A 24653-nucleotide genomic window follows, 5' to 3' on the forward strand; every position below is an offset into this window, starting at 1 on the left:
AAAGGAACATAAGCCACACAAATATAATCTAACATTGGAAATAATCAGATCAGTCATGCAAATTAATAAGTACATAAGGTCATATCCCAAAAGAAAATAGTGCAGTCTCATACAACAAAAGCTGCCAGAAAGAATAGATTTTAAAGGGAAATTAAAAACCAGCTTGAATTTGGACTCCTTTAAAAGCTATTAATGTTAACTGCCATCATGTATATGAGCTCCCAGGCATTGCTGTTTGGGAGGTAGCCATTCTCTGTACCTCATAGCAAGATATGAGCTATCCTATTAAGAGGGGTTTTTTTTCTAATTAAGAAAAGTAAATAAAGCAAAAGACAACAATTTTTTCAAAGCACATTTTAATCATTTATTAAAAGGGGAAGAGTACAGCATTGAAGGAACCAAATCTATAAACCAGGACTCATGAACACTAAAGGAAAATAAACTGAGACCAGATGATAAAGCCTCCAAAAGCACAGAAGCACATATACCTACAAGCTGTTCAAACTGCGTTGATTTACAAGGTACCTGCAGCAGGTTTTCTACATTTCTTCCTCAAAAACAAAATATATATATATATATTTTTTTTTCTTACAAGTTTCAGTCTTAAAGACAAAAATTGCATGAAACAATTGACATGACTTCACACAAGTCTCACATATGCTCCAAGAGCTTTTTTATATAATCAGAAATGCTGTAATTTTATCACTGCCATCTGATTTTCTCACAATCTTAGAGTCATGTAAGTAAAAGTTCATGATGAGAATAAAACTAACTTTATTTTTTATCTGTTCCATAAGGAAACTGGTTAATTTTTATAAAGAGCAGAAAAGGTAGGAAGAAAGTAGGGAATTGATTGGTAAGTCTGTTCCAATCTTCCAAGCTGCCTTTGTAGTAAAGTAATGAGATAGGGAAATTCTACTGACTCTTATATAGGCAGACAATTGGGAAAAAAATAATCCAGTGCCTCATCTGCAGATCTATATGGGGCTGATTTGCAGTGTACAATTTAATGCATAAAAGGGCCTTTCTCCAGAAAACTCAGAGCATTTTACAGATAAAATGTAAGCATACTAAATTTACTTTTTTGCTCTGTACAAAACACCATTTCAGGTACTAGCAAGAAAAACAAAGTTAGAGATTTTGTTCTTCAAGGAGCTTCAGATATTAATCTGCCTAATATGACTCCAGTTTTATTCAGGTATGGAAGAATTAATTGGGGTACATGAAAGAGACAAGTCATTGAGCTCTCTCACCCATACAAAGAATACCCAGAAGCCAAACAGAACTCTCTTTAAGTTTCTTAATTTCCAGATGTCACCTCACTGAAGACTTTCTTGGATTCATAATGTCCCTAGACCCCTGACAATCCCACCCTGGAAGGACCTTATTTCAGTAGGGAAATGCATCCTAGGAGGCACATGGCTTCCAAGAGAACTCAACAAATCAGGGCAAATATCTTAAGTCTCTAGTGTGGTAGAATAGAACTATGCTCCCAAATATTAGTAGTAAGTGAATATACTCCTAATCCCCCCTGAAAGTCTCTAAATAAGTGGAGAATACCATTTTTTTCTAACTAACATTTTATTTCTCTCTCACCCCAACACCTAAACAGTTTAGTGGGGTTCCTGCTCAAAGACAAGATCATAATTCAGAAGGTAACCATCATTATAGACATAAAGTTTCTGGTCAAAGGGGTGATAATTAATGCTCTGCACAGTTTCCTGCATCTTATGCATTATAATATTTAGTCTGCCCTCTTTCCCTGTGTTTGTGTCATAGTAGTAGAAAATCTCTTCTGTTCTGGTGTTCAGAGTACGGGTGGCATACAGAACCCCACAAACCATGAAAGCATTAGAAACAGATAGTTTATACTGCTTGGTATACCAAGTGTTTAGCACCACAAGTGTGGTGTCATTGAGTTTACTAATCACCATGTTACCAGTGCTAGCTTCAGTTGAATAAATCACCCACAATCCATTCTCATCTACAGCAAAGTCAATATCTTGCCAACCAACATTAGCGTATGAAAAACGATTATTATAGGCAGCATCAGGGAGAGTTTGAGTCACTGCAACCGTGTTGGTAGTCAGGTTAACTTTGGCAATGTTGCGGGTGTTGTACCAGTTGACATACATGTTGTTTTTGTAAACTGCTGTACCACTTCCTTGACCATAGAGAATTCGGTACTCTCGGGCATTTACATACAATAGCAGATTATCCAGTGTATTATAGAGTCTGTAATATTCTAAGGCTCTCCCATCTGTATTTAAAGGTGCCACCCAATACAGCCCTTTGTCTGGATTCTGGGGAGAATAATCCCGACCCCAGGCACCATACTTGAAGCCAAACCCTCTCCAGTTGAGCTGAACTATAGCAGGTCTGCTGATGTTCACAACACCACCATGAGCACAGCTCCCTAAATGAACAAGAAAATAAAAACAGCATTCTTAGAGAAAATGAATGACACAAACAGTTTAATATTCTAAGAACTAAAGGAAGCCATATCTATTTTTCTTGTCAAGGTTCAATGACTACAGTGGCTCTGATGGAGAAGAGCCAAACCTTTTCTCGGTTTCCATCCTAGCGCAGACATGCTGTTGGCTCTAGAAAGAACTAGCTTATGTTTCCATGGATTGGCTCTGAATCTAGAAAATGAGGATAGTGAAACCACTAAGGTTAGAGGGATAGCCCAAAGACAGAAAAGGTAAATCTAATATATTTTCTTCTATCAAGAAGAATTTTGCAAATAGTATTTTATTTTATTTTTCTTATAGAGAAATCAAGAAAGTAGGATCACCCCAGAATCTCACCTTGTTTCCATAAAGCTAGGAAGTGCCACTCATCAGGGTCAAGGAAAATCAATCATAATGAAGGAGAAGATTTTCCTGTGCAACTATCCTTTCCCTTCACCTTTCTACCCTGCCATGGGACCCCAGGTATATATCCACACCAAGTACCAGTGCTGTCCCAAGCTAATCTTAACAGAGGAAGCTTTGAATATGGTATTTTAAAGATACAAAAAGATGGTCCTATAATGGTGGGATTTCAGCCTTGAGAAGTCATGAGTTATTTTAGGACAACATGCCTGCTCTGTGCCCAAAGCTTAGCCCCTTACATAGATCACTTGGTAATCATCTTGCTGCAGTTATAAGGTGGGTCTTGCTGTTTATAACCCATACTCTACTGTACCATAGAATGACAGGCTAGTACTTCACCATTCCCATTCTGACACTGTTGTTGTCATAATGTGTACAATCAAGCGGGACCAGACTCACTGGTCCACTGAATCTACATCCCCTGTAACACTTGGGTGAAAGACTCAGGCTGGGCAATTGGCCCTTCACATTGTATTTCCTCTAAAATGCCTATGAATGAAAACCATTTCTGAGCTATAAAAAATAAAATAAAGTTCTTCCTTATTTTTATAATAACTATTCAAAGAGTTGAACATACATTTTCTGGGATCTTAATAATACCTTTAAAATGGGTGAGATAGTTTATTGGATAACAACAACAACAAAAAATGCAACTTCAAGTACATTTGAGGTCATTTCCCCTCATCTGGCTGCCTGGAGCAGAGCAGGTGAGGGAAGGAAGGAACAGAACCTGAATCACTGGCTTTGGCTTTAAATGCTTAGAGGGAATCAGAGAGCAATGGAAAGCATATGTGGTGAGCTGGAGCCAAAAGCAGAGCTCTAAAGAATTGCACAAGGTTAGCACTGGGGAGGGCAAGGGGTGCAAAACTTTTGCCTCCAAGTCTCTGTTTCTGACCTATTCCCTTCCTTGCTAAATGTCTCCCCATCTCCCTGCCTCACTCAGGGACTGCTGAGAGGTGAAACCATTACTAGAAATCCTGTTTTTATTTTTTCCAACCTGCTGATGCTCTTTGGTCCCAGAATTAAGTACGTGCTCCTTAAATGGTCTCATAAGTCTGCAGTTGTGGGGAAAGCCAGCCAACCATACAACAGGTAGAGAAATGAAACAACTCTGTACCCAACCTCAAAAAATTTTGCATATCATTAAGTAGAACACAGCCATGGGTTTATTTTAATAATGCATGCACAATTTCATAAATAAAAAAGCAACATGTGTTCAGCCGAGAGACTGCTCCCACTAAAGAAATAATAAATAAAATTATAAATTATTATTTCCCCTAAAAGTGATCTCTCAGATGAATGCTTGTTTGCTTTTTTTATGAAACAATGCATGAATTATTAAAATAAAGTTAGCCGTGTGTTCAGTTTAATAATAACAAAAACTGTTTGAGTTTCCATATGTTACAAACTGGATTTTCTAGTTAAAAATACCTTCCCAAGAATTTATTTATTCAACTGCATTTCACTCCAAGGAAGTGAGAGAAAGTCACTTTTTCCTTGCAGGTTAGAAGACTTAGAAATTGTTTGCTTAATTGAATCTTGCCTTCCTGAACAGGAAATATCCCAAGCCAATAACAACAAATATTCAAAGAAAACTTATGGTGCATATAACTAATTCAAGCATTATCATGAGGTTAAAGATAATAAACTACTATGTCCTAGATGTATAAATCCTTAGATATGAATGAGTCAAAATTATCTTCTCTTTAAAATCACTGCCCCTACTAGTAGCACTAATAATTGCAATGGCTTATCATTTTACACGTTGGCCAGGAAATTAAAATGATAACTGGTATAAATCTTAAATCTCTTTTTCTCACCTCCCAACAATTCCTAACCCTCCTTTTCTTTTTGTTATCTTCACGTTACCCTGTGTCTCTTGTGGGCCATTTTTAGGATGCTGGTTCTGGTCAAAAGGAAGTGAATACAGGGAAGAAAACTAAGCATTGTTGCCAATACCACAGATATGGCTATCGCAATGAAAAGCTATGGCAGACTTCCCTGCTTCCTGAGAGCAAATGGTCTTGGAAACAATACTGAAACTGACAGCCAGTGTCCACTGGTCATCTAGCCCAGCCAGAGTCTCCAACCCTGCCCCTACTTACACATCCACCCTAAGCTTCTCCCCACCCTCCCTTATCTCGCACCCTTTCCCAGACCCTTCCTTCATTTCAAGAGTATGTTAGAGATACTCCATAACCTTCCTTACCCATCCTATCTCAACTTTACCCTGCCACTGACATAACAACCCATTGTCCACCATAACTCAAGAATTGTGAAAGAAAAGGAATCATTTTGCATTTTCTGGTGGAAGAGGACACAGCATAGAACTGACAGCAAAAGTACCCCTTTAGCACCTCCACAAGCAAGGAAGAGAAGATAATTTGGTGTTAATCAGGTTGGTGAATTGTTGGAACTTTTTTGTCACTCTGAGAATCACAGGTGTACCTCTCTCTATTAGAGCTTGTATGGAAGGCAACCTGGTATAGTGAAAATATTACCAGACAGATTCCAATTCAGTCCTGACTCCAAAACTTACTAGTTGTATATCCTTGAGCAAGTTACTTAACCTGAACCTCAGTTTCCTCATGTTAAAAGAAAAATAATAATACCTACTCTGCAAGACTATTAGAAAAATAGAGAGAATGTAGGTACATATAATTCAATAAATGGTAACTATCAGCAGCATACTCACATCATGTTACCACTGAAGGTATATATAACTGTCTTCCTTCCTGGATAGCAGTTTTGGAGTGATTTTGTACCCATTCCAGTAACCTCAATACTAAGAACAAGGATAGCCATACAGTGTTTGTGGAATAAAGAAATGAAAGGCTAATCAAATCTCTCAAACCCAACTTACCTACTCATATTTATAAAATACCAGCCCTCTATCCCACTATTTATCTGAATTTTTTAAGACCCTTGTGTTTGCTTCACAGAATATAATGCAAGGAACCTTTAACACAATGGTAGCTTTGGTTGGCAGTCTCTTCAACATGTTGTCGGTGGCGGCGGCAGCCGTCCGTCTCGAGAGACAATGGTGTAGCTTCTTAAGAGTCTATCTGCACCGCCGAGAATGGCTGCGCAGTCCGACTGGGGAGTGACACGGTATCTGTCTCCTCCCGTGTTGAATCGACATCTTGCGATGACGCTGGAGTGTCCTCTCCAGTGAAGCTGAAGCTACAGAGCCTGGGCAGGGTGATATGGAGGGTCTGCTGTTGCCCATGCAGCAGACCCCCCCTCTCTTCGCAGCTGAAGGGTCCAAGGGAAAGACGGAGTCAATACAGCTTGGCTTCAGGTGCGCCGCAGGAGTTGCCGGTGTTGACTACAACGTCAAACCGCCTTAGGGACTCCGGCTCCGGATTTTCTGTCGGGGTTTACTCCCTTAGCCTTTCCCCTGAAGAGGTATGCCGCAAGGCAGCGGAGGTTTTTTGGAGTCAGAGTTTTCCTTCTCTGATGTGCCCTGACTGGAAGATCGAACCAGCGACACTTAGCTCGCAGGCCGATGCTCAATCCACTGAGACAAACCAGCCAGGGGCTCTTCAACATGTAATTCATTAGATATTGCATGGCACTCTGAAAATATCCTGGGAAGCCACACGATGAGACTTTAAAATACTATAACTTGGCTTTTTTAGAAAATCGTGGTTAGTATTTTTCTTCAAAGCCAAACATTACATGCCTGCAGAGGAAACTTAATCTTAGATCTATCAATATGCTCTCTCACCTGGGCAAGTGAACTCTGAGTCAAGAGGAGAACAAATAGACTGGTGAGAATTAGGCAATTAAAACAGTAATAATCATAAAGTAATTAAGACTGAATTGACTGAATAATTAGATATATGCTACCCAACACTCTGCTCTTCCCTAAGCTTGGGATTTGGGCAGGTCACCCTGAATCCTTCATACCCTAGTCAATCACCAACCATTTCCTGAGCACTAAGATGTGTTAGCACAGAGCCTAGCACTGCCGAGCACCATGGTGATCAACCCCTGAGCATTTTGATCACATTTTGCCTATGTTGTCATTTGGACTCAGGGGAAAAACAGAGAGAGATAGTGTCAGTTGTTTTCAGGGAAAAAAGTTAATGAGCATAAGGTCAATTATTTTAGATTAGGAAGTTCTAAGAAATGAGCAGAAAAAGATGGCATTTGCAGCATAAACCAAATGTTCAGTGCACTTTATTGAACTTTTACTACATGTCCTGGTTCTAAGATCAAGTTGACCACAGGAATAGCAAACCACAGCTGCAAGGGAGGGGCCAACAGAGCACATAACTACTTCACAGCTGAGACTTGCATCCAGTCTATTTTGTTCTATGCAACTCTGCAGTCCTAAAGGCAGAGAGGCTAGATTTTAAAGTCCCGTAATAGTGAAGAACTTTAATTAAAGTCTCCACAGGCTCACAACTTGGTGGTGCCTGAGGATTTTTCAATTCTGCATTATCAACCAATCCAAACAGAAAGAGAGCAAGTGAAAGAATTGATTTAAAAACATGACAAAAAAGTCAGTTTAATATAAAAATCATAAATATAATATGAACAAAGCTGGAGGAGGGCCAAGTGGCTTGGCTGGGATCCAGGTATAGCCAAGGTTTTAGGAAATCGAGAAGAAATCTGGGTCCAATTTGCTTAAACAACACAGCTGGGCTGGTATGGCTGACAAAAGTCTAAGTGTGAGGACCTAGGGGAAAGTTCTGGGAAAAAGAATATTTAAATAAAAATAACCCAACAGACTCTCTTGTTTTCTTCCTTAGCTACTAAGCAGTGTACTTTCTTCCCCACCACTGTCCTTGAGTTATTGGCACCTGACATTCAGGTCCTCAGATGACCAGGAAGGGAGGGTGCCATACATTTCAGCCTCAGCTCTGTCACTACCTGTGTGGCCTCAGGAAAAGTAGCATCCTCACTATCTAAGTTCCCTTCTCTGGGAAATGATGGGTCTAAGCTAGATAGCCTTGAATGTTCATTCTGCTCTAAAATGTCCTCATTCTAACGCATGTATAGAAAACTGTGCCGGAAAAATCTATTCAATGAGGGAGATTTGCTGATGTTTAAAAAGGAAGAAAGAAAGTCTTGCTCGGGTATTATCAGAGGTTGTCATTGCTTCTACTCCTGCCCTCAGGGAGCCCTTGGTGGCCCAGCACAATGAGCTCTCATTTACAATGTATGTTGGCACCACTGATCCCAGCCACAATTTAGCTTCACTTTGTTAAGACAGAACATAGCCTTTGTCCTAAACCTCCTATGTCACTATGACAGATTCCCAACTACAGAAGGAGGGAGAGTCCCCTGAACAGGATCAAGAGGCTGCTAACTAGGGCAGTATCTAATTAAAGCCTTAAACAAGCCAGCTACACTGACAAGGATCCAGAAATGCAATACCTAAAAGGAAACAGGTTATAACAATAGGAATTGATGAAAATAACAAGAGCTGAACATGTGATGAAAAGGTACAGTCCTCACTCAGGCTGAGATGCTGATGACCTGTAACAATTGTTTCTCTGTGACAAGGCATCTCTGAAGGACAAGGCTGAATGCTGTGGCTGAGAGGCTGACTTTAGTTCACCTGGAGGGCTGTGCTGAAGCTCACAAGGACCTGGCACTGCCTTTGTTCACAGCAAGGTTTTCACTTCAATTATCCTCGTTAGTAATCATAACAACTGCCAGTGTCTAAGTGCCTATCATAAGAGCTCTGAGCTTCCCAAGCCTTGTTTCATTATCTTCACAGCAATCCTGCAAGGCAGGCACTCTAGTTCTCCCACTTTATTAGTGAAGAGATTAAGGATCTTTCACTGTGGCCACACAGTGGGAAGCTCAGGTCTTTGGGGTTCCAAAGCCATGCTCCTGACTTCTCCACCCCACTGCCTCCATTCACATTCACAATGTACTTACAGAACATCCACCTCAACACTATACTGGACCCCAAGGGTGATGCATTACAAAGTGAGATGCCAGTCCTATCCTCCAGGAACTCAGTCCAGGAGGGACCGCAGGAGATACCCACAAGAACAGGACATGTGGGGGCATCCATTAAATCCTCATGCAATTTCAGGATGCACTATACAGCAGGTGCTCAACATGCATTTAAGAAAAGCACAAAGGAGGCCTGACCAGTTGGCTGGATCATCACTCTGTACACCAAAAGGTTGCAGGTTTGATTCCTGGTCATGGTGTGTACAAGAGGCAAACCATAAATATTTCTCTCTCACATTGATGTTTCTCTCTCTCCATCTCTCATCTCCTCTCTCTAAAATTGATAAACACATCCTCAGGTAAGGATTAAAAAAATTTTTGTAAGAGGTAAAATAAAGGGGAGGAAGGAGGGAGGGTAGGAGAAAAAGGAAAGAAAGATTCAAGTCATAACCCCAGCTCATCAGATAACTGAGCCAATCAGCCCTCACAATCCACAGACAGTGTAGAGGCCACACGGATTCCAGAGGCTTCACCAGGCCCCTGACAGCAGAGGGATATGTGTCCTGTTAAGTAAATGCAAAGGAGATAATATGTAATGTGTGGGTTTTGTTTTAAACCAACTGATTTTTTGTGCTTTTCCTCTGTGAGCTCCAGAATGTGATAGTTTGTAAAGCTACTAGGGAAGGAGATATAAAACATGGGAGGGTAAACTCAGAACTGCAAAACGCCTATCCTTGCTTCAGGGTTACAATTCCAGATCCCTTCCCACCCCACTCCAGGCTCCTGGGGGCCTGGCTCAAGTGGTAGAAATATGGCATGCCTACCTGGTGCAGGGCGAGGTGGGGCAACAGGGACGATTTGACCTTTTGAGGCTTCACATTCCTTTAACTTGTTTTTCAGTACCGTGATTTCTCGGCGAATAGTAAGGACATTGTTTTTGTCTAGTGTCTCGAGCTTCTCTACTAGGAGAGTCATATTTCTTATCTAAGGAGATAAAAATTCAGGGTGGCTTTATATTTTTGTGCAATTTATTCCATAAACACTCCAGGGTTGAATTTGTCACTTAGTAAAACATTGCTAGAGAATATAGCCAAGATTCTTCTGAATGGTTTCACTTGGAAGAATACATTTTATGGTTTAGCATGAATGCCTGTCAGATCTCAGGCAAATATGTGTGACAAGAGGAAAATAGCAAAGATTTTAACAGCTTTAATAATCGAGCACAGGCTCAGTCTAAGCATCCACAAATATCCATTAAAGTTCATTTCTAATAACCTTTTCCTATAAACTCGTGTTTACGCCTGTTGTGTCATAATTAAGTTTCTAATGAATAGTGAAGACCAGAGAAAACTTAAATTCTAAAGTATGTAACTAGAATTCTCAATTACAGCCCATGTCGTGACTGTGCTAATAAGTTCTCATTGATATAAATTACCCAGTCATGGTCTTTATCCACAGAGTTTAAAAAGCTTCACTAAAACATACTCAAAGGAACTCCTTTAAAAAGGGTTGCCAGGATATAAAGAGACATTCCAAGAGGGATCAAGGATTACATAATCATTCAAAAGAGAAAACCAACCTAGTAAGTCCAAAATCAGGTATATTGTGACTTTCTAGTCCCATGGGGATAAATCCAGAACAGAGAAGACACTTGAGCTACCTGGGCCATGAAGTTGTTAATATCATCTCATTTCTAGAGACAATAAAAGGCCATTGGTTCTGGGACAGTACCCTGATCATTAGCTGACACCTACTCCTTAGTCAATATGTCCCCACTGTGCTTAATTTACTAGTCAAAGACAGGCATCCAGCTCCAGCACGATGTCACGTCATCAGGGGAGAGTACAGAATTAGAAGTCAGAAGAGAGAAATTCATATATTCTTGTCCTAACACTGATAACTGAAGACATTTATTAATACACTGAGAAGTAAGTTCACCCCTTACCTCTACTTCCAACTGGTCAACAATTTCTGAGCTTCCAACAAAACTGTCCTTTAGCCGGATGATCAGTTTCTCCATCTCCTTTACTTCTAGCTTAATCAGCTCAAAGTCCAATTCAGTATAAGAAATGGTATCCTTTTCCATGATCTCTATTCGGACAGTTAAATTTGAAAGTTTCTTTCCATAGATACTGATTAATTGGACATACTCCTTCACCTGAAAGGGAATCAAAAAGCTCAAGTCAGTTCCCAGAGTAATATTATATAGTTTTCCTCCACTACCACACTCTTGGGAGCAATTCGATTGCTGTTGATCATTTTTAAAAGAAATATATCAGAATTATATTTCATAATATATTTTTTAATCTAACCAAATACAAATTAAAAAGGACTTATTACTACAATAGGGAGAAAGTGGATTTTGCACTTGCATAGACTAAAAATAATTGTGCTTCAGAGTCATCATCATTCACAAGTACATTTTTCATCTCTAATTTAATATTTGAAGATATTACCTCTCTAAATTAAACTAGTGTGAATCTGAGTCTCTTGCCTTCCCTTCTCCCTTCAAAGCACATGCTTTAAATCAAAGCTTCCCAACCTCAGCACTATTGACATTTGGGGCCAGATCACTGTTTCTTGTGGGAGGCTTTCTTGTGTGTTATAGGATGTTTAGCAGCATCCCTGGCCTCTATATGCCAATAATACCCATCCACCCCTCCAGGTGTGACAACCAAAAATGCCCCAGAGATTGCTAAATGTTCCATGGGGACAAAGTTATCATGACCACCACCCTTCTTCCACTTAAAACCATTGCTCTATGTATTTTCTAGAAGAAGGAGAAATGCATTTAGCAGAATTCTTTTCTTGTTCACTGTATATAATGAGTTTTGAGCCCCTCTTCATTCTACAAAATGGCATAAAGACCCAACTTACTACACAATGTGTGTGTATGTGCAACTGTGAAGTGCACATTTCATTAAATGCACCCACATTTATTCCAAGAACTGATTATTGCAATCAGACCTTTAAATTACATATTTGTTGCATATATTTGAATTTCTGATCATTAAGTTAAAATACTTTCAAAAATTTCCTTGATGGTTTAGTGTATAATTGAAATCTCCAAATGGATATTTCAATAAACATAGTTGGTGGTTCTTTCTGTGTTTGATCTCTAAAAGAAATGCCATGGCTTTTTTAAGGACCTGTTCACTAAAAGTTTCTAGTTCTACATTCTTTTTAAAAATTTGAACATATGTGATACTTTTCCTCAAACTATGCTAATGTCAAGCAGCTGATCCACAGTACCTGTATGAATTCAGAGCCAGATGTTGGCGTCTAATCCTTCTACTACTAAAGGCAGCCCTAACTTCTGTCATTTTAGCCCTTCCACCCAACCCCACTGTGCAAATTAGTATAGACTCATAGGCCGCAGACCTAAAGGGCTAGGGCTTCAGGCAAAGAGGATTTTAATTAAAGTTGGAAATACAGCCATTGGCACTGCTTGTGTATTTCCTCGGGCAACTGATGCTCACTGCTATCTGATGTGCCATCACTCAGAGAATGATAAGGCTGGTGACATTTTGGCAGATAAGAAGGTTAAAAGTTATATATATATTTATATGTATATATGTGTATACACAGTCTGTCCAGAAAGTATCCAGCCATGGCCTATGAAAAATTGAAGAAGATACAAGAAACATTGTACACAGGACAAGACACTTAAGTCCCCTATAAAGGCACCTTGGGCTCTCACACAGTTCTCTCAATTGCCATCAGCTTCTCTGTCGTATTTTCCTGAATCTCATTAATGGTCTGAAATCTCTTCCCTTTCAAAGGTGATTTTACTTTCAGGAAAAGCCAGAAGTCACAGGGCACCAAAATCTGGGCTGTATGGGGACTGAGTCACCTGGGTGACTTGATGTTTTGCTTAAAAATCTGCATGAGCTGTGATACATGAACAGGCATGTTGTCACTATGAAGCTGCCAATCACCAGCTGCCCACAGCTGAGGCTTTCTGAATCATCCAAATAGTTTCCATGGAGGAATGTTCAAGCTTAATGCACAATTTGATGCAGATTCAATGCTCTACTCACGCAATCATTTTGAATCTGATGGCCACACAGTACACATGCTCACTTAACAGCATCTACTGCCCCCATTGATTAGTACAGTGAAGTCATCATTGTTCATGCATGCACATTCTGGTCTGCTCTTCTTGGCTGCCAGGTTATATCAATGTTGCACAAACCTTTTTTGGTTGTTATATATACAATGGCTGGACTTTTTCTGGACAGACCTCATACATATAAAACCTTACAAGCTCCCCTCAAAACTACAAACACAGATATAAAGTAAACAAATTTTAACTTACAAAATTTAAAAAAAGCATGAAACCTTGCCTATGATATAATAATAATAATAATAATATAATAATAATAATAATAATAAAGTGCCAATCCATTCCAGAAATGGAAATTTGCAAAATGAATATTCTTGTTGGCATTTGGCCTTGCCAGCTCTTAGAACAAATGAAACACCCTCTGCTTTCCTGGAACATTTTGATGGCAGATCGCAGCTGTTGTTCTACAAAAATGAGTGATTCAACTGTCATCTCTGCTAAATAAAATGTGGCTCTCACTGAAAACCAAGGCAGAACTTGGAGTTTGTTTCCTATGAGAATGCACGGTGTGTCTGCAATGGTTTGGCTATGAAATGAAAGGTCTCTGAAGATCTGTTTGGGAAAATGCTTAGGTTCTTTCACCTGACATTTAAAGAAAAGCTCGGTGATGTTTGGGAACCTGGAATCATCCATGGAGTTTTGGAAGGCAGGGGAGAATTTGAAGATGAGCCAGAAAAACTTCACAATGTAAACTTTACTAATATAAGCTGATTGTACAGATCTCTAATACTGAAATGGCATGGAAAATTCTGAGAGCATACCAGCTCTCTCTAGAAGCTGCCCTTGGATGTGTACCAAGAATACGGGTCTAGCCCTTACAGAATACATCCCTGTGTCAATATCTCTATCCAAGGCTCCTTATCACTACAGATTGAGTTTTAGAAGATTCATCTATGCTTATTTTCAATTCACAGCCTGACATTCAGAGCTTTTATGCTTATTTTTGTTGTGCGCATATATGTCATTGGTGGGTTCTAAGAATCAAAGTCTGAGGGTTTTTTTTCCTGGAATGTTTGCATTGTTCAGTACTATAAGTATGGTCCTGCAATAAATAGGGTGCAATACAGAAGGCTATTAAGCTAAAGAATTAGTCTGGCTCATGTTTATGCCAGTTCCTCAAAATCTGTGATCATAAATATAGCCGGGTTATTTGAAATAAGGAAATGTACTTTGCAGCATATTCTTATTTTAATATAGCCTCAAAATAAATGCAACAAGATTAAATGAGCTTGAACTGACTATCATGACATGGAACACTTTGGAGTTACACCCACCTAAACTCTAATTTGACCAGTACTTAGTGGGCAAATCACTTAATTTCTCTAAGCCTCAGTTTCCTCCCATAAGTTAGGAGTAATGTTATCAAGCTTAAAAGATTATTGTAAAGACTAGAGATAATATATATTCATGCCTAGTATAATGGGTACCATATAAATTACAACAATTATTAGAGAAACAGTTATTTCAGTTTTGTTCAATCTGACCTTTTAATTTATTATATTTTACTACACAAAACATTGCTCAATTAATGTTGTTTGTTTATGAGTTACCTAAATGTCACGCAGCCTGCCTCGACCTTCTCATGCATGAGGATATGTTAGCAAGTGCTTGATATTAAATAACTTGCCCCACAGACATTAACCTTCCAGAGGAAATAAAATCCTGAGCTGCTTTTTTTGTTATCCCCTTCCAAAGTATAGTCACAAGAGGACATATTATAAACATCAGAAAAGTATAAAATGCTTTCAGCATCTCAGACAGAGACACAGGTCTTCTCTGTGTACTGGCAGATAATGAATTAATATAAGGCAGTCAAAACCTTTCTACTGACCTTCCCAAATGGGCATTCTCCCAGGCCTCTAGCTAATTGGTGATTTCCAAGACAAGCTCGGGACAGCTATAATCATTCACCTGGAAATTCAAAAGCCCTTAGCTGAAGAGATAACTTTAGATTTGAAGGCATTGGTGGCCTACTGCCTCTCCTCTTGGGTCTGCACTGGAGAATGGTATCAGTACGCTGAGAAAAAAGAGAACTGAGATTAACTCTGAAGACCCAACTTCCTAACCTGGTTTAACTAGCCCAGAGAGGAATGACTTTTACATATATGTCTCTTTACCTTTATGAACCTCAGTTTTTCCATCCCTAAAATTGGAAGGAGAACACAAACATATCTGCCTTGAGAGAATAGAAATGGAAGCATTTAGAAAAGCACAAACATAACATGCTACTATTATTGTTATTATCACCTCTCACACTGGTCTATTATGCAAATTTCAGCAGGCAGGACCATTCCTTTCTTAGGGCTCAATTACAAATTTTTTAGGACCAGCTACTGACATTTTCAGAACCAGAAATTTTCCCACCTACTCCACACTTCTTCCCTGCCAATTATTAGCAAGGTAAATGCCACCTGCCCCCCTCACAGAACTGAAATTAAATGTCTCACACTCACAAACTTGGCAAGCTACATGTTCTCCCTGGAGCAGCATGGGGTTTCACGCTGCCCTTCACACTGCTGCCAGCAGAAAAGACATGCAAATCAGTAGCTTGCACCATTTCAAAGCAATGACTAACTGAAAAGATCTTTACCTACGATTATCCTCTGCTTATTATGTTTTAATGCATAACTTCTTATCTGTACTTGATTATGCTGGAGTAAAGCTATGAATATTAATGATAGGAATTTATAATTTAGTGCTGTGCCTTTTCTGCTGATTAATTCAAGGACATTTATTTCTTAAAAAGCTAGATTCCTAGAATAGTCAAACACATTTTCCTGGACACTCATTTAAATTTAGAATATTTATCTATCAATTCAAGTTGAAAGCAGGGTGTCAGCCTCACCATAATTTTTGTCTTAAAGGATAACTATGCTGGATGTTGTGGCAGCTAAACTTAAATATCTCTGGAAAACTTATTTTGAATCTTGTTGGAAGGCCAGAGCTCCCTGTAAATTAATGGAGCCATATTAAATAATGTCGTCGTCGGCAGCCGTCCGTCTCGAGAGACGATGGTGTAGCTTCTTAAGAGTCTATCTGCACCGCCGAGAATGGCTGTGCAGTCCAGCTCGGGAGTGACACGGTATCTGTCTCCTCCCGTGTTGAATCGACATCTTGTGATGACGCTGGAGTGTCCTCTCCAGTGAAGCTGAAGCTACAGAGCCTGGGCAGGGTGATATGGAGGGTCTGCTGTTGCCCATGCAGCAGACCCCCCCTCTCTTTGCAGCTGAAGGGTCCAAGGGAAAGACGGAGTCAATACAGCTTGGGTTCAGGTGCGCCGCAGGAGTTGCCGGTGTTGACTACAACGTCAAACCGCCTTAGGGACTCCGGCTCCGGATTTTCTGTCGGGGTTTACTCCCTTAGCCTTTCCCCTGAAGAGGTATGCCGCAAGGCAGCGGAGGTTTTTTGGAGTCAGAGTTTTCCTTCTCTGATGTGCCCTGACTGGAAGATCGAACCAGCGACACTTAGCTCGCAGGCCGATGCTCAATCCACTGAGACAAACCAGCCAGGGCATATTAAATAATGTATAATGTGATTATAGCCTAGCATGAACTTCACCTCTGCAGATAATAGGAGTCTTTCAAATTGATTTTTAACTTGGCTAGAAAGATAAAAGGATAAAAACTGGAATGCAAAGTCCCCTTACTCCAGACAGTTCAGAGAAAGACAAGCCCTGTATAACTTCCTCCACTAGAGGAAAGTGTTAATCAGGAGGATTGAGTCAAGGTCTTTATTTACCAAGGCTGAGTGACCTGTTATTTTTTATTCAAATTCCCAGGGAAGCCTTCAGGTTTGGTCTAATGCTGAACATATCTAATGTAATGTTCCCACTGAGAAAAAAGACAATAATCACCCCCCCCCAAAAAAAAAGAGTGGGGGAAGTAAATTGGAAAGAGAAAATAAGAGGAAGAGAAAGAAGAAAGGGAGGAAAGAAGAAGGGATAGAGGCAAAAGATATGGGGGAATACGGGAGGAGAAGAAAGAGGAAGAGGAAGAAAAGGGACCTTACAAAAGTAAGAGAAAACCAAAAAGAGTTTCAAAAATTTAAGAAGGAAAGGGAAAGAAAGATTAGGGGGATGGACAAAGGAAAGGATTGAGGCAAGGAGAGAAATAAAGAATAAAAGAGAAAGAGTAAAGGAATAGGCGTAGAAAAGAAAACTGAAAGAGAAGAAAGACAAAATAAAATATAAAGATGATGGAGGAAAGAAAATGAAGCGAAGCTGGAGGGAAGACCAAGAAGACCAAAAGGAAAAAAAACACAACAAAACAAAAAGTTTATAGAGTTGGGGTTCTCAGGGAGAACTCGAGCCCTCTTCCCAACTGTATGAGCACCACAGTGCTGAAGGGAGTCTATCCATGGTGTGCATAATCTTCATCCATTTTCTTCCTGTGCCCTCATTTTCCCTGCAATAAAGAACTCCATAGCTGTACTGGAAATAAATGCTAAAGCCTCCATAGGATGCAATCATGCTGTCTTTGATACAGTGAAGAACAGCTGTTTAGAAAGTCCTGAATAAAAAGTGTTTTGTGAACTAACAAAACAAATAAAAACAAACAGAGATACAGACAACAGAATAGTGGTTTCAGAGGGGAAGGGGGTGGGGGGAGGGGAGCTGGGTAAAGGGGGTCAAATGTATGGTGACTGAAGGAGATTAGACTTGGAGTAGTGAGCACACAATAGAGTACATAGGTGCTGAATTATAATGTGCACTTGAAAATTACATAATGTTATTAACCAATGTTATCCCAATAAATTTAATTTGTATTTTGTTTTGTTCATTCTTATTGAGATATTGTTGGAAAGGGGGAAAATGCTTACTTTAGAAAGCTCTTTCTCAAACTTCTGGGAGAGAATGTGAGCTGTGATTTCCAAGCGTTCCACCCTCTCCACCGGAAAGGTGGTGTCTGGCAGAGCAACGGAGCACAGGCAGGTCCCGCGGTCATCTTGGGAGCCAGTGAAATTGGAAAACAACTGTAAATAAAAATAAGTTCAACATCAATACTAAGTGGAGAAATTTGCTTTTGGCAACTGGAGTGACAGAAATTGGCTTGTCAAAAGAGTACTTAGAGCAAGCAAGTGGAGTTCAATACATAAATGAATAGAATCATAGAAACTAGCTAAAACCGCCATGTTGCTCAGGCAATAAATCGTTGGCAGCCGTCCATCTCGAGAGACGATGGTGTAGCTTCTTAAAAGTCTATCTGCACCGCCGAGAATGGCTGTGCAGTCCGACTCGGGAGTGACACGGTATCTGTCTCCTCCCGTGTTGAATCGACATCTTGTGATGACGCTGGAGTGTCCTCTCCAGTGAAGCTGAAGCTACAGAGCCTGGGCAGGGTGATATGGAGGGTCTGCTGTTGCCCATGCAGCAGACCCCCCCTCTCTTCGCAGCTGAAGGGTCCAAGGGAAAGACGGAGTCAATACAGCTTGGGTTCAGGTGCGCCGCAGGAGTTGCCGGTGTTGACTACAACGTCAAACCGCCTTAGGGACTCCGGCTCCGGATTTTCTGTCGGGGTTTACTCCCTTAGCCGTTCCCCTGAAGAGGTATGCCGCAAGGCAGCGGAGGTTTTTTGGAGTCAGAGTTTTCCTTCTCTGATGTGCCCTGACTGGAAGATCGAACCAGCGACACTTAGCTCGCAGGCCGACGCTCAATCCACTGAGCCAAACCAGCTAGGGCATAGGCAATAAATACTCTTAGTATTTTAGACACATCTTCACCTGTTTGGCTAAACCACTGTGTCAGCCACCTTTATCTAAAAGATAAAGACTTTATTGAGGAGACTTAAAGGAAATTATTACTGTCCTTATGTAAGGAAAAAGAGAGAAAGAATGGATGAGGGTCCTAACTTTTAAATTCCAAGTCTACCACTTACTGGACATGAACCCTTTTCAAGTCCCAGTTTCCTCACCTGTCAAAGAAAACCTACATCACAAGGTTGTCCTCCAGATTAACTGTGTATTGTAAACCAAGTCCCGGGCACAGGGTTGGTGATCAGTAAATGTTTCCTTCCTTTTCCTTCTACTTACTCATTTTCTTTTCCTCACTTTACCCAAACTCCAACCCAATTCCTCCGCATTGGAATGAGGAAAACATCAACAATATAGTTTACAGTGCAAATATACAATGTAAATTCACATCCCCTCTTCACCTGGGAAATTGTATAATTAACATCCTTCAAAATGGAAACAAACCAGCCATTTGTTAAACACCAAAGGATGTATGAGTTTGAAGGTTTTGTGCAAGTTTTTAAAAAGTTTTCTAGCTTATGCCCTGGCCAGTGTGGCTCAGCTGGTTGCAGTGTCATCCCATAGACTTGAAAGGTTGTGGGTTCGATTCCCAGTAAAGCAGGGCACATGCCTAGGTTGCGGTTCATCCCTGGTTGGGGTGTGTATTGGAGACAACCGATTGATGTTTCTCTCCCTCTCTCTTCCTCTCTTCCCCTCTCTCTCCCTCTCTTCCCCTCTCTGAAGAATGTCCTCAGTTGAGGATAAAAAATATTTTTGAAGTTTCAGAAAAGTCACTTTAAAATATTTAATGTTTCTTTAAAATATTCAGGTTCACACTTTGGTGCCACTGCATATTTTTAAATGACAGGTTTGAAAGATTCTGTTACTCTTTTGTCCCCTTTGAACTTCTCCAAGGGGATCCCACCACAATTAACATTTTTTTTATTACTACTATTGCTTTATAGAGTAACAATTGGCAGTCAACTGGCTGTACCTTTCAATGATCTCATCTGATGGCCAGCCCAAAGCTCACCTGTGGAACATCAACCTCAAGTGACTCTTTCTGAAACCACTGTGAGGAGAGCAATGGTTTACACATTCTGAAAGAGACCCAGGCTATACCTCTCAAAGTTTAGGAGGTCAGCTGGCTGCAGCTAAAGTTTTATGTTCTGTGCATTTAATGTCTACCAACCTCCATGATTCCCAAGCAAGCTGGACCTAGATGTTTCTGTAATGAGTGATCTCTGGCTTTAGCAATTAAATTGCTTGTTAATTTAACCTAATCTTCTTTAAGATGAGTATATATATCACAAACTCTCTATGCCAAGCAAATTCCTGACAATGGCCTCAATTTTCTTTGCCAATCCTACCCACACCTTCAGAAACTGAAGAGTAAGGAAGAGAGATAAGCCGGTTTATACTGAACACCAGGGCTGGGAGGTGGGGTACATGAATAAGGAATAAGGACTGAGCAAGCCACACTGGGAACCTGTCATGGAGACCAGCTTCCCTTGGAACCAGCTTTATCATCCCCTCTGAAAATAGAAAGACTCCAGCTCAAGCATGCCAAGGCTTTTACAGAAGGACCAATATATTATGGACTTTTGAAGAAATAGCTTATTATAATAACTGTCTGCCAAAAAAAAGTCTTGCATTGCATTTTGAGAAGGGAAGGTTAATTAGCTGCACAAGACAAGGTTGGACCATTCTTTGAGTTCTCTGGAAAGCTCTGTCAACTCAAAGAACACTGGGCAGCAGCCTTAGTCAATCAACTAGAAACCACTAGCTAACAACTTTTAATCCTGAAGTTCACCTGAAAGGCAGGCAAATAATTATGAGCCCTGCTGACAGTCATTCTGCCGGCTCCTATTGAACATCTCTGTCCCAGGGCTGTAGAGTCCCCAGCTGCCATCCTGCTTATCATCAGTCCAGCATACCCAGCTGACATCAAAATGGTCCATAAGTTTGATCTGTGTCTCCCATTAGAGATATTTCTGCTCCTTGCATTCAAAGACAATGAAGCTAATGGTGATGGGTCTCTCTCTGTGGTGAATGCTTAAATTCTATGTGTGTGTAATGTGAGGAATGGAAGACAAAGGCAAGTACTTGTCCCTTTGGTTATTGGGAGGGTATGTGACCCCCCTTTGTGCAGGGCAAATAGGACACTGTGTGCCTCACAAGACACCTTACACTGATAGGTCCTCACTCCCTCAGCATGTGTTCAATTAACATTTATTGGTACCTACAATGTGCCAGGCTCTGGTGTTAGGCAAGATAGACAATATCTAATTCCTGCCTAGTGAATCAGGTCCATTTTCACGATAATAGCTGTCTATTTTTTTCTACAAGCCCCTTAGCCTGATGACAGAAACACATGACTCATTCTGGTTCGGACTCTGTCAGTTACTGTGTGGAACAAAGAATGGAGCCTTTTCTCATCTGTGACATGAGGACCCTGAGAGTGGCCCCTTCATGGAGCGGTGGCACCTGAGGCTTGTAGAGTGCTCTGAGCACTACAGCAGAAGGTGTGACTCACATTTGTGATTTGAGGTGGCAATTGGCTCTAATTAGGAGCCAAGTCTAAGTGCCTGTGAAGATTCAAGGCATAAAATAATAGTACTCAACATTTCCAAAGTACAGAAAATGATACACTTTGAAGTTGCTCAATGACAGCTATAAAGGGGTTTTCCACCACTTTCCAAAGAGCTCATCAAGCTGACAGCCAGCCCTAGAAAACTGGGTTTCTAGTAGAAGTGACACCTTATAGTCTGCTGTAAAAAAGAAGTTGGAGTTGAGATACTGATACGTCAGAGAAAGATAAGCAAACCAGTAAAGAGATTAAAACCTCTAAGTACAATTTAACTACCATTTCTCATCTACTTTTAAATATTTATCGCCTTATCAGATAATAGGCATTTTGGATTTCTGGTTTTTGACCTACATTTTTTTTCTATTATTTTAGCTGATCATCTTACTCAAATACTAATTTCTGATTGGTGATAAAATTTCAAAATAAATTATTACTATTTCATTTTTAAAAATGTTAACAAGTCTAATTGTCTCTGTGAAAATCATGTGTTTAAATGAAATTAAATGATGCATCTGATTTCTGGCTTACAAGGAATCTTTGCACATATTCATGATACCCAAAGCAGTCTCCTTTGAAAAATAAGCAGTTTTCATCTATCAGCCTTGAAAAACAGTAAACTGCATAGAAAAAGATGGGGAAGGACATGGGCAGTCTGAGCTATAGAAATTGCTAGCTTAGTGACCTTAAGCCAATGACTTCACTTCTCCAAGCCTCAGTTCTCACATCTCTACAATGGGATCATTAATCTTATCTACCTCTTATAGAGTTAAATAAGATGATATGTATTATGCACTTAATGAGTCCTGGCATTTGTTAGGCACCCAATGAACACCACTGCCGACATTTCTATCTGGGTCCTATCAAAGTCATTTTTTAATCAACAAATTTTTATTCCTATATAATCCTGATGGTAAAAACAACAAACAAAAGCCTTTTCCTCCTCTTTCCTGTTGGCCCTTCCATTCATACATGATCATATAAGACCTGACCTATGAGTAAAGATTATAGAAATGCAGGGGGTTGGGTTCCAGGGGACTTAAGACTCCCCCACCCCAAGTCACACCTTAGTATGGAAAGCCTAGGTTTTGCAAAGCAAAACTCCTACTGAAAGACCCAGAGCTGATGTGGGTGGAGGAGAATGAGGAACTATTTTCTGCTCTTAATTTCTCATCCCTCCATGCCTCTTCTTATTTCCTTAAAGGAGGTCCACAGGACTCATCCCAAAGGACTGGGCTCACTACACGTTCTAGTGATGTAACCTCTAGTGCATGGTTTGCTTTGTTGATATGCTTGTTTGTTGCTACTTGTGCTGTTGTTTTGAGCTGAAAATGGCTCTAAAAATTCCCTATAAGGAATATTGAAAGAGATCTATTACCACTCCAGGGAAATAATATATGTGTAATAGCACCTCCCTAGAGACCACTATCTCCTCCCCATATTTCTGTCACCGTCTCCTTTACAAACCAGGCTCTGGGAAACTGTCACGGCTCCAGTCAGACCTCTATGGCTCTCAATCCCTTCAGGGCTAAACTTCACCATCTGCAGGGGCTCTGCTGGGCAGTAAATCAATTGGACAAACTTTTCTAGAGCTATTACTGGCAGGGCCCCTTCCCTAACAGTTCTCATCCAGGATAGAATCTGGGCATCTCTACTTTAAGAGCACCCCTTCTATCCCTTTCTCCATTCTAAAGTGCAGCCTGATTGGAGACCCTCTTTAAAGCTTAGATTGTTTTCTGAACTGAGATGTCATCTCTCTTGCTAACAATTTAATTATTTCACTCAGGTTTTAATTTATTTCCCTGGCACCTACAGTTAACAAAGGGAGTCTTAAATCTTTTAGAGTTCTCAGGTCTAGCCATCCATGAAATTATATTCAGGTCCTCAAAAAGCGAGAGGAAGGGAATGACTGCAGCTCTCAGACTCTGGGGCCTACTCACCTGGGACACAGAGCCAGAACCAGATCTGGAGCTGTCGCTGGTGCCAGTCCTGGAGCTGGAATCAGAGCCAGAGATGAAGTTAGAAGTTAAATCAGTGGGGGGTAAGGAGTTGGGGCTCGGGTAAGGGATCAAGGTCCCCCAAACCCCCAGACCCTCTGCAGCCCCTGAAGCTGGGCTAAGGAGGAAAAGAAGGGCTTGTAGGAAGGGAAGGCAGGTCCACATCTTGTGCTTCGGCTGAAGCAGCTGGCTTCAGCCCAGAGTCCAGGGGCTTATTATAGTGCCCAGTGGGGATTTCCCCATGGCCAGTTTGTGGGGAAAGAGGAAGTCACCAGGGAGCACGTGATGGCCCTGAGAGGGTCAGGACACCCAGGAACCTGAGTCACCTCCACACCTTGTCACTGAGCCCCCACTCTGTCAGCTGCCCCTTGATCTGGTTATCACCTGCCAAATATTAATTCAAATGCGCTTTTTCAAGTCGAATATCTCATTTCCAACATGCTACTTCCTTGAAGGAGATTGTATCAAAGTAGTCTTTGTGGACGAGACAGAGCTTGGAGGTAGGTCCCAGGAAGGAGAAACAACCCTCTGTGCTTTGCCCAGAAGCCACTTCTGAAGCCCATTTCACTGAATGCTGCTTCTAGAGGAAAGTGGGGAACTCCTTTCAAAAACTGTGCATCTCCCCAGGGTGTGATTCCCTCTTCAGTTGTTACTGTCCAGGTTCTCTCCCTGGCAGTGTCTGCTTCTAGACAAAGTTCTCTCCACAAACCATGCTGAAGGAAGGACCATCCATGCTCTGCACCCTGAAAATTCAGTTAGGGCTCTGTACATCAAGCACTCACCACTAAGGGCTCCATGTAGGAGAGAGAACCCAAATAGAGGCTGCCTAGACAGAGACAGGAAGGATGACATTGGGCACTTTCTCTCTCCAGGGGTCTCTGTCTGCACTCCATTGTTCTAGACTCTCCTGTGAGCTGGTCAGGTGTTCAAGAGCTCAATGCTTATTCATCACGAAATTGAGAGATAGGGATGGTCTTTAGGCCCCATTTGCACCTCTCCAATTTTCACACTTCTGTGTCCTATCCCTTCCTCCCTGCGGAGTAAGAAAGGTATTGGCCTGAATATTAAAAACCAGCTCTGTCACTCTGTGGCCTTTGCAAGACCTTTATCCCCTGTAGTGTTGTAACAAATTTCTAAATTGTTAGAATTAAGTAAAATATTATTTGGGGAGTGCTCATAGATTTGACATGTTACACAAATGTCAGATTTTTGTGCTCTTTTGTTGTTTGTTTGTTTTTTAATTTCCTAAAGCCTGGCTCAATATGCATGATTGTTGGGTTCAAAACAGAGAGGAAAGATCTCTGCCCCACTTCATTGCCACCCACTTCTGGAGCATTTGGAAGACCAGCTTTGAAGGGTTCTTTCTCCTCATGGGCTCCAGAAACTCTCAGAATAAATACTCCTGATGTGAGAAACAGTCT

General features: G+C 40.7%; 1 protein-coding gene across 1 annotated transcript; it reads right to left on the bottom strand.

Moving 5' to 3' along the window:
- Window positions 1-611: 611 nt before the first annotated feature.
- On the bottom strand, window positions 612-23468 carry OLFM4 (olfactomedin 4). Its single transcript, XM_090258156.1, has 5 exons — window positions 23176-23468; window positions 17740-17892; window positions 10741-10953; window positions 9620-9779; window positions 612-2416 (listed from the first exon to the last, which is right to left on the bottom strand). The coding sequence occupies exons 1-5, from the start codon at window positions 23395-23397 to the stop codon at window positions 1614-1616; spliced, it is 1551 nt and encodes a 516-aa protein (XP_090114282.1). The 5' UTR covers window positions 23398-23468; the 3' UTR covers window positions 612-1613.
- Window positions 23469-24653: the final 1185 nt, after the last annotated feature.

The sequence above is a fragment of the Furipterus horrens genome, unplaced genomic scaffold (assembly GCF_987537825.1).
Source record: "Furipterus horrens unplaced genomic scaffold, mFurHor1.1.pri manual_scaffold_12, whole genome shotgun sequence".
NCBI lineage: Eukaryota > Metazoa > Chordata > Mammalia > Chiroptera > Furipteridae > Furipterus > Furipterus horrens.

Excerpts from the sequence above, each read along its gene's own strand:
- OLFM4 (XM_090258156.1), bottom strand. The coding sequence starts at position 23,397 with ATGTGGACCTGCCTTCCCTTCCTACAAGCCCTTCTTTTCCTCCTTAGC. Across the intron at positions 17,893-23,175 it reads GTTCTGGCTCTGTGTCCCAG|TTGTTTTCCAATTTCACTGG; the intron begins GTGAGTAGGCCC and ends TTTTATTTACAG. Across the intron at positions 10,954-17,739 it reads TTGAGAAAGAGCTTTCTAAA|GTGAAGGAGTATGTCCAATT; the intron begins GTAAGCATTTTC and ends ATTCCCTTTCAG.